Raw genomic sequence first — 9,951 nt, 5'->3', positions numbered from 1 at the left:
ATCCGGGCGTCTCTATTCCCCCAGCGTTCTACTCATCATTTTTAAAGCAGAATTGGCTCTGGAGTGTATTTTGGGGGCCTCGAACTGTCTTCAGAAATCTGGACAAGGGGGCAGCTGTTTGATTTAAAGTTTTCACCTTCGCCTCCCGCGCCCCTCCTAACCCGGCCAGTTAAGCACTGGGGAAGCAGTGAGGCCACAGGGCACTAACAGGCTGTTTGGACTCTAACTCGCCTCCGGCTCAGAAAGACGAACTACCCAGTCATTCAGAGATGCGAGAGGGCGGGTCGCGGCGTAAGATAAAAATCCGCATTTTAGAAATCACTTTCACTGTTATCGTTAATTAATGGCCCGCTGGAAAACTTGTCGCCCGGCTAGAGGAACCCGGAGGGTGCCCGGGAGGAACCCGGCCCAGCGGCTCCGCCCAGGACTAGGGCTCCGCCGCGCGGCCAGGCTGGGAGGAGGCTCGGCGGCACGTGACCCGCCCCAGCCGCCGCGGCCCGCGACCCAGATCCGTCCCCGGAACCCAGGCGCGGCTGCCCTGGCCGTGCCGCGCTCCAGTGCGCGTGCATCTGGGGCCCAGGTCCCGTCTGCGTTCACGTGCCGCTGGCGATCTGGAGAGTCCCCGAGCGAACGTGACTGTCAATTCGGCGCAGCAGCGGGGGGTCTCCGTGCCCACAGGGGTGGGAATCAGACCCGTGTTCATCCCGAGTTTCGGGGGCACTGGGCCCCCGGGGGCGGCGTGCGGCCCGAGCTCCCGAGGCCGGGGCGCGCGCACGGCTTCCCTGCGCGCTGATGTGGCAGGCGCCGCAGGTCGCATCACGTTGCCGGCCCTGTGCCGGTACCCGCTGGAGACAGGATTAAGGAGGGAGGCGGCGGAGGTGCCAGTAGTAAACGTGGGCTTGCCACACTCCCGGCGTGGCTCACCGCACGAGGGGGGCGGGCAGCCCCGCGCCGCGTGGCTTTCCCGCAGCGGCCCCTGCGTGCCGCCCCCCCGCGCCCCTCCCCGCCCCGCGCTCCCCCGGGAGCGCCCGAGGCTCCAGACGTCATCTGCCTCTGTGATTAGTGGCACCGCAATTCCGGCTGCTGCGGGAAGTTTGGGTGGCCCGGGGACACTGTGTCGCCAAAGCCGCTCGGAAGGCGACTTTCAGAACCAGTGACTGCATTTTCACGGCTCTGAAATCCAGGGAGCCGGTTACAAGTCACCCCTTCGCGGGAGGGAGCGGAGCGCACGCCACCCCTTTAGGGAGAGCCCTCCGGTCCGCGCCCGGGTGTCCTTCCACCGGGGCCTCCCTCCAGCCCGGCCAGCGAGCAGGGGGCTCCGAGTTCTCCTTCCCCGCTCCAGCTCGGCCACCGCCAATTCGCGTCTTTCTCTGGCCCGAACCAACAGCAGTCGGTGGGAAAGCGAAGGGCCCCGTCCTCGGCTCCGCGCCGCGATGGAGGCCGAGGGGGAGCCCCGCGGCCCGCCCCGCCCCCGCGCCCCTCAGCGCCCCGGGGAGGCCGAGCGGCCGGCCCGGGTGGCCGCTCCCGCCCGGTGGCCCCGATCAGGTGTCCCCGCCCCCGCCCGGCCTCTCCTCCCCGCCCCCCTCCGGGCTGGACCGCGGATGGTACGTTCCGCACGTGAGCTGGGTGCTGGTCTGGCCGGCGACGCGCGTGCCCTGTGGCCAAACACTGCCCGGAGTGAGAGCAAACTACCAGCGCAGTGCGTGTGTGTGCGCGCGGGGGTGCGCGCGCGGGGGTGCCAGAGGGCGAGCGTGCGAGCGCGGGGCGGAGGGGCGGCCGGCTGCTAACACTTTCGACACTGCACCGGAGAGGCAGAGCCAGACAGCCTGGAGGCGCACGCATCCCCCCGAGATCTCCCCAGGCGACCGGCCCACGGCTTCCAGGGCAGAAGCCTCCAAAGCGAAACGGAGGAGACGCGCGGCCGCTGAACATGGACGAAGGGCTCCCTCCTTTGCAGGAGAGGCCGTTGCTGGAGCGCAGGGATTTCATAGGGTAAGGGGTGCGCACTGGCGGCGCTGGCCAGGCTTCGGCTCGCCTTCCCCCCCTGCACAAAGTGCTATGGAGCGGGCGAGGGCAGAGCCCCTCCCGGAACGGGGGCCCCATGCTGCTTTCTGTTTTTGCAGACTGGACTATTCCTCTTTGTATATGTGTAAACCCAAAAGGAGCCTGAAGCGAGACGACACCAAGGTAGGCTCAAGTTTCCGTAACCCGCTGGAGAGTTAATTAGGACCATTGATTTCGCAGGGAAACTCTGCCCGCAATATCCCGGCCCCGGAGCCTCCCCAACTGATTTTTTAAGTGGCTCGCTGGATTCGCGGGGGATATTCAGCACCGCACCTGAATTTAAATTGCCTTTACGCGTCTGGGGGAGAGCGTTCCTGGGCGTTAGTTCATTCCATAGTGTGTTTGGGGGTTGGGGTGGGAGGGTTCTCTCCAGCGAGTGAATGAGTGAATGTTGGGCTGACCACTGTCTCTTCTGCCTGGCTCGCGGCTGAAGGATACCTACAAATTGCCGCACAGACTGATAGAAAAGAAGAGACGAGACCGGATTAATGAGTGCATCGCTCAGCTGAAAGATTTACTGCCCGAACATCTGAAACTGACGGTAAGATGCGCGTTCTCGTTCTCTGACGGCCTCCGGGCGTGTGAGACTGGTGGAGTCCCAGCGACGGGACCGTGCATGCACACAGAGAGAGGCCTGACTCCCAACTTGTACTCCGGGAGACTCAGAGCCGGGGCTCCGGGCTGACAGCAAAGAGAGCGTTGCTGGCCCGCCCGGGGAGCTGAGCGAAGTTGCTGGGCGGCGAGGAGGGCCGGTGGAGTCAAACGCGTGCTTTAAAGTGACCCCTGCCCCCTTGTCACCCCACTGCAGACGCTGGGGCATCTGGAGAAAGCAGTAGTCTTGGAATTAACTTTGAAGCATTTAAAAGCGTTAACAGCCTTAACGGAGCAGCAGCACCAGAAAATAATTGCTTTACAGAACGGTAAGTGGGTCTGAGCAAGGCGGGCTGCCCTGAGTTTAAACGGGGAGGGGGGCGCTGGGGGCGCCGCGCCTGGTGGCCGGCACCGCGTCCCCGCGGTGGCGAGCACCCAGAGCATCCAGAGGCGGCCGCAGAGCAGGCGGAGCCCCGCTTCTGTTGGACGCGGCGGCGGCGCCTCTGCCGTTGGGTGTCTGAGCGGGAGGAGTGCGCCTCCCCCCGCCACCCCCTCCTCCCGGCAGTCTGCGGATTAGATCGCTGGAATGCCCAGGAAAAGCCGAGCTCCCGTCGGCAGCGCGGGCCCACGTGACGAGCAGATGGCTTACCGCCGCGGCTTCTCTCCTCGCCTCCCTCCCTCTGCACCCTAGGGGAGCGCTCCCTGAAGTCGCCGGGCCAGGCCGACTTGGATGCTTTCCACTCGGGCTTTCAAACGTGCGCCAAAGAAGTCCTGCAATACCTCGCGCGCTTTGAGAGCTGGACGCCCCGGGAGCCGCGCTGCGCCCAGCTCGTCAGCCACCTGCACGCCGTGGCCACCCAGCTCCTGACGCCACAGGTGCCCCCGGCCAGGGGCCCCGGCCGCGCGCCCTGCGGTGCGGGGGCTGCGGCCGCCCCGGGCGCCGAGCGCGCGGCCCGCTGCGTGCCGGTCATCCAGCGGACTCAGCCCGAGCCCGAGCACGACACGGACACCGACAGCGGCTACGGGGGCGAGGCGGAGCAGGGCCGCGCCGCCGTCAAGCAGGAGCCGCCGGGGGACCCGTCGCCGGCGCCCAAAAGGCCGAAGCTGGAGGCGCGCGGCGCGCTCCTGGCCCCGGAGCCCGCGCTGCTCGGCTCGCTGGTGGCGCTGGGCGGGGGCGCGCCGTTCGCGCAGCCCGCCGCGCCCTTCTGCCTGCCCTTCTACCTGCTGTCGCCGTCCGCCGCCGCCTACGTCCAGCCCTGGCTGGACAAGAGCGGCCTGGACAAGTATCTCTACCCGGCGGCGGCCGCGCCCTTCCCGCTGCTGTATCCCGGCATCCCCGCCGCCGCCGCCGCCGCCGCCTTCCCCTGCTTGTCGTCCGTGCTGTCGCCGCCTCCGGAGAAGGCAGGCGCGGCCGCCGGGGCCCCCCTCCTGGCGCACGAGGGGGCGCCCCCGGGGCCGCTGCGCCCCCAGCACGCGCACAGCCGTACCCACCTGCCGCGCGCCGGCGACCCCGAGAGCCCTCAGGAAGATGCCTCGCAGCGGGCCAAGGATGCCCCCTGAGCTGCGCGTCCTCCCCGGAGAGGGGGCGGGGGCTCCCGAGGAGTCGCCGGGGCTCCAAGTTCGAACGTTCCCTACCGCGCGCCCGGGAGGAGGAGTAAGAGGTGTCCGACAGGCCTAGGACCGAACAGGTGTTTGGTGTTCCCTTTGGAGTCCCTGCCTTGCCCCGCGCTCTCACCCCTCTGCCATCCCACCCTCCACCCGCTCACACGCCTTCCCCTCCCCCGCCGGCACAGCCTCCCCAAGAAGTACTGGTTATGTTCTGTTGCCCTCCTTAAATTTAGGCCACGTCCCCTCCTCTTTCCAGACACAGGGCAGTTGTAGCGGCCTGTTGGGTGGGCGAGCCCCGTGGAACCAGAGTGCCTGCTCCCAGGCCCTTTGACCCTCGGGCCTGGACAGCCAGTGTGGCTCCCAGCGTCCCGTTAGGAGGCGCTCCGTTAGCTGAGGCGCTCCGGGAGTTAAATTTACGCGTCAGTATTTTGAATTGTTCGGGCTTTTGAAAGGTACCTGTTTTTCAAAGAAGTGAGGGTGCCGCGGGGGACTGGGGTCTTGGACTTGGGGACACTGGGAGTTGGGCCACGGTCCGGCAGTGTCAGGGTGGGCGCTGGAAGAGGAGGTGGGAGGCCCTCCGCCTCTGCTGCACTTTATTGACGGTTGACCTCAGACCCTTTGGCCCGCTTCCCCTCCTCAGTCCACATGGATGTGTCATGCGCCACAAACTCTGCGCATTCCCTCCCACCGCTCGTTATTTTATCCATCACGGTCGCAGATTTTTGTTAACTTCACTGTTTTCATGTGCGTGGCGGGGGTCTTTTTTCTTTTCTTAAAGTGCACTGGGCTGGGAAAAGGAAAGCCCCAACAGACTGATGTGTCCTGGAATTCTTAGACGACAGAAGCGGAGGGGAGGGCTGCGGGTCCCCTCTGGACAGAAGTGCTGTGAAGATGAGGAGGTCCTGCCAGGCCTCCCTGTCTCCAGTCTGTATGTATTCTTTCCGGAGACCAAACCAGACCCCAGATAACCAGAAAGAAGGCTTTTTAAAATAAGGCATAAACCAAGACCTTGTCTAGATATTTTTAGTTTGTTGCCAAGGTAGCACTGAGAAATCTCACTTGAACGTTACGTAAGGGGTGAGCTGCGCCGGTCTGGAGTGAAGAGTTATCTGGGTCTGAGTCGGTTAGGTCCGTTTGCTGCTGCTGCTGCTGCTGCTACTGTTTGCCTCAAACGCTGTGTTTAAACAACGTTCCGGTCTTCGCCCCCCAAGGCGGCTGTGTGCACATAGCTGTAACACACCCAATTCATGATGTCTGACATGCTATTTTTGTAGGGAGAAGATACGTCCTAATGATATTTTGAGTTAAAATATCTTTGGGGGAGGACTTGGTGAAATGTTTGCACTTTGGTTACAATGCTTATACTGCTTGGTGCAAGCTTATGCTGTCTTAAATTATTAAACAAATAAATAAATATTATCTGCAAGAAACCAGCTGGTTTAGACAAGTTTAGTATGTAAAGATAAGCTAGAAACTATCTTTATATTCTAGTATTTTCAGCACTTCATAAATTCTATTACATAAATATTGCCACACTATTTTGTGATTTAAAAATTCTTTACTAAGGAATAAAAACTTTGTATATGATATGGGGTTGTCTAATAATTGAGAGGACAGGAGTGCACAAGGGTTCGCAGACATTTTTTTTCTTTGTCTGTTGGTTTTGGTTTTCTCTCATTGGTTTCTCTAGGGAGACTCCAGATTCTATCCCTGTGCCCCCAGGACATCTTAATAAAAGCTACAAGATCCAGCGACCACTGGGGGTGCTGCCTTAGCTCCAGTTTGCTAATGTGTTTTATGATTTACTGCTTTTGGGTCTGTGAACTCAGTCTCTCTTGTGTGGTCTTGTTTCTCTTTCACCTCAGTCTGAAACACATTGTCAGGGGAGGGATAGATTTTGCCTTCCTAACTTTTACAAAATAACCCTGGCATGGGACTTTGCCTTGGAGTTCAGGAAACAATTTCTAGACTTCTTTCAAGTGCTGATCAAAACTGTGATTTGAGGTGAATTGAAAGGCGGCCCACTTTCTTTTCAGGGCTGGTGTTGAACCCCCTGATTTTTGATAAGTGACAGTTTGTGAGATGTGGGGAGAGTGCTCCCTCTGCTGACAGTGTGGCAAGCTGACAGGGCACAGTAAATTAAAGCCACAGCTTCACACATCTGCTAAGTCAGTCGCCAATTTGTAAGGAAAGAGTCAGGCAAGGTCACGCTGGGCAGTGCTTAGCCAGGCCTGGTGCCTGCCTCTGCTAGAGGCCTTCTTTACTGCAGCTCTGGACCAAACATGCTCGTTTGATTGGGTAAAGCTCCTGAAACAGCAAACCACCCACAGGGGCAAAGGAAACAAAATTCAACTCTCGAAAAGAAGGGTTTGTGAGCCTTGGAAACGCAGGTTGTTAGAATGGTGCTTGCTCAAAAAAGAATAACCCCGTTTTAAGAATTTTGAGCTGCATTTTATTGCCATTACTGTCATGACCAAAAAGATGCAACAGTTGACATTTGCATGATTTTGTAACATGTAATAAAAGCTTTTTTGATTTTGGCCAGGTTTTATAGGTCACTTATTTAATCTGAAATTATGAAGTTAGGGCAGAAAATAAAAACAGTATTTTCCACATTACACCTGAAAATGTGTTCTTGCACACGTGTTTCTAGGAATGGAACTCAGGGCCCTGGGCAAACCAGGCCAGAGTGCTACTGCTGGCCTGGGTCTCAGCGTTTGGAAACTGTATTTGAGTCATTGGTTGATTATAGTGAATTATCAGTGGAATCATTAAAATTCACTGAGGAGATACTCTCGCCTGCAGATTTGAAGCTTCCGTTGAACTGAGTACATCATGTGTTTTTTTTTTTCAGCTTCTATGAATCTTTATTCAACAATGCAGCTAGTATTTGTAAATTTTGCATAGATTTAGAAAACTTCACCTAGAATCTATAAATACCACCACTACCCAGCCACAGTTTACATTTTCAAGGTGTAAGAACCCACAGCTGGGAAACGCTGACCAGCATTCCCGTTCCACGGTTGTGAAACTGTTCCTGTTTGAAGCTGTGGCTGACTGCAAGGACTGGGACATTGTGATGTCTGTCCTGTGGTGAGGAGGGCCTGGGCCTGTCTGTCACTGGGCAGTCAGTGCTTGTTCCCTTCATAGGAGGTGACTGCTCCCTGGGGGAGATCTTGGACGCAGGGCTGGGCAAACAGACCATAAAGACTTTTTATTTCAGGTAGAAATGGACAGAGCGAATTAAGACTGGCTTCCTTATGTGAAAAAGGCATTTTTTTTTCTCAGCAAGCAACATATCTCTTACTAAATTTTCTTTCTTAGTCCATTAAGCCTTATCAATATATTGAGGCCCTCTACCAACTGTCCTCATGTTAGTTTAAGCAAGTTCTAGGTAGATTCACAATGTGTGCTCACAGCCATTTCAGGTGCTGGCTTTTCATGGGTGAATTTGGACAGAGGAGTGACAGAGAAAATCACATTTTCTGGGGCGAAAGGGGGATTTACATGGCAAATGTGCTATCTCGGCGTTCTATACCTGTCTTAAATCTTGTTTATTGTACTGTGGAGCAAAGTTCAAACAACTAAAACAAAACTGTAATACTTTTAAAAGAGCTGATGTTTTAAAGCTCTGAATCTAGAGATAAGCTAAACAATGGAAGGGTCTAGATTAATGCTATCTTTTTTCTCTCCTTTGAAAGATTTAGTGGAAAGGATACTAGAGTGCATTACGCCTGTCCTCTGGAATGTTTTACCCACGAGTCTCTTAACCCTGTGTGTCTTAGGTGTCTCCTGTGCCTCAGGGATCGAAGCGTCTTTTACACCATGCTCTTGCATGCTGTGTCTGTGCTTGTGTGGGTTGTCTGTTTGGAGACAGGGTCTCACTCTGAAGCACAGGCCAGCGGGAACTCCTGCACAGACCACATGGTTGTCAAACTCCTTCCTCTGTCCCTGGAGAGCTGGGATTAAGGGCACCAGCACACCTGGCCACATTTGCCTCCTCAGCCTTTCCAGCCTCTTCTCCAGCCAGTAGGCCAACTGTCACTTCTCAGTGGTCAGAAAGCCGCCTCCAAAGCTTAGTTCATTTGGTACCTGTTTACTTGGGGCTGGGACAAAACCACACCTGTTTGTGATATGTGTCTAAAATGGGAGTAGATGGGTTCAAAGAGAGGCCCCAAGGGCTCTGCTGTAAGCAAATGATAGGAGTGTGTATTCTAGTGATGGTTTCTTCCACAAGCTAGCTCTTCCTGTTTTCGAAAACTTGCAGACTCTCAGCAGTATTCCAAATCAGATTATTTGAAATCTACAAGTACTTTACCTTTCCATTAACCTTTTCTGTAAACATAAAAGCCACGTGCTAATGGTTTCAGATGACAGCAAACAAGAAGAGCATTCTCATTGTTAGAAATAAGTTCTTTAATTGGCCGGATGCTTCTTTCAGGTCAATGAGAACAGGGGATTCGTGATGACTAATTGAACATTTCCATTCATGGATGACCCCGGACCCTTTTTCTGGGTTGTAATACCTACATAATGGGTACAGTAAAAGCAAGAACATTGTGGACACTGTCAGGGTGGGTGGTTGTATTCAGAGCCTCTGGGGAGAAGCTTCAGGCCCATTGCATGTGGCCTACAGGTTCAAGACTGTGGGTGTGGGGAGCCATGCATTTGCTTTTCTCTTGCTTCATGCAAGAGTCTATGGTAAGTGCTGGCATATCAAAGGTTAACCTCAGGGTCATTAGGGGTCACAGAATGATACTAAAATTGCAGTGATATCTCAAGGGCTCTGCAATGGTGCATGAAATGTTTGGGCTGGGTGGGCTTGGCTGGCCTCTGGGGGAGTGGGAGCCCATCTGGGTGGGCTTGGCTGACTTCTAGGGGAGTGGGAGCCCGGCTGGGTGGGCTTGGCTGATTTCTAGGGGAGTGGGAGCCGGCTTGGAGTGACTGGGCTTTGCAGAGCGGGTAGGAGCTCATGAGGCAGCTGTGGACCAGCCTGTCTTGTACTACACTTTTGGTTTCATGAGTAATATTAAGCTTGAGGTCAGGGCAAGGATTTCCTGATGTCTCTGTCTCTTGAGGCCTAGGCTGCCCTGCTGGCTCTAGCCTCAGCACCTCCTGTGTGACTGCATGCTAGGCTGGGACCCTGGCCCTTCCTGTGGTCATGGGATTACTGCTGTGTAATGAGAGGCAGTGCAGGAGAGGAAACTGCCTGTCACACAGCTCTGCCTTGCCTCCTGTGGGGCATGTGTTCCAAGCAAACACACAAGGCAAACGCACGCCATGGTGACTTCCTCGCCTTCACAGAAGGGACCAGTTCTGATGATCTGCTTTCCACTCAGGGACAAAAGAGGAATCAGGTGTCCCAAGGGTCACCTTCTCAAAAGCAACTTCAGAGGAGAGGGCACAGGCCAGGACTGGGACCCACCAAGACTGGTGCCAGATTTGTTGGCCCAGAGTTTCAAGGTGGAGAGTTAGGTGCCGTGGAATGAGTCAGGCTAGGTCATAAACGACCTTTAGAGCAATCGTGTGCTAACTCAAAGCTGTGGTGGAGGGAGCGAGGGTCCTGGCACTCACCCTTTCACACAGCAGCATCCATGAGAGGAAATTCTAAGATGCCATTTTCCCTGTCCTTCACAGTTCTATTCTTTGCCCCCTCACCTGGGAGACATCTACAAGTGTGTGGCCCCC

General features: G+C 56.2%; 1 protein-coding gene across 1 annotated transcript; it reads left to right on the top strand.

The window, feature by feature from the left end:
- The first annotated feature begins 1,669 nt into the window (after positions 1-1,669).
- On the top strand, positions 1,670-6,803 carry Bhlhe41 (basic helix-loop-helix family member e41). The gene is made up of 5 exons (XM_021653407.2): positions 1,670-1,992; positions 2,124-2,187; positions 2,498-2,605; positions 2,873-2,984; positions 3,347-6,803. Exons 1-5 carry the CDS (start codon positions 1,931-1,933, stop codon positions 4,213-4,215), a joined length of 1,215 nt encoding a protein of 404 aa, XP_021509082.1. The 5' UTR covers positions 1,670-1,930; the 3' UTR covers positions 4,216-6,803.
- Positions 6,804-9,951: the final 3,148 nt, after the last annotated feature.

Source organism: Meriones unguiculatus, chromosome 5 (genome assembly GCF_030254825.1).
Source record: "Meriones unguiculatus strain TT.TT164.6M chromosome 5, Bangor_MerUng_6.1, whole genome shotgun sequence".
Lineage (NCBI taxonomy): Eukaryota > Metazoa > Chordata > Mammalia > Rodentia > Muridae > Meriones > Meriones unguiculatus.
Note: the sequence above shows the minus strand (reverse complement) of the source record. Positions and strands in the feature narration are given on the sequence as shown.

What these genes read in the sequence shown, in the direction of transcription:
- Bhlhe41 (XM_021653407.2), top strand. Translation starts at nt 1,931, where the DNA reads ATGGACGAAGGGCTCCCTCCTTTGCAGGAGAGGCCGTTGCTGGAGCGC. An exon ending in GAGCGCAGGGATTTCATAGG is followed by an intron (nt 1,993 to 2,123) that starts GTAAGGGGTGCG and finishes CTGTTTTTGCAG; the next exon opens with ACTGGACTATTCCTCTTTGT. An exon ending in CCGAACATCTGAAACTGACG is followed by an intron (nt 2,606 to 2,872) that starts GTAAGATGCGCG and finishes ACCCCACTGCAG; the next exon opens with ACGCTGGGGCATCTGGAGAA.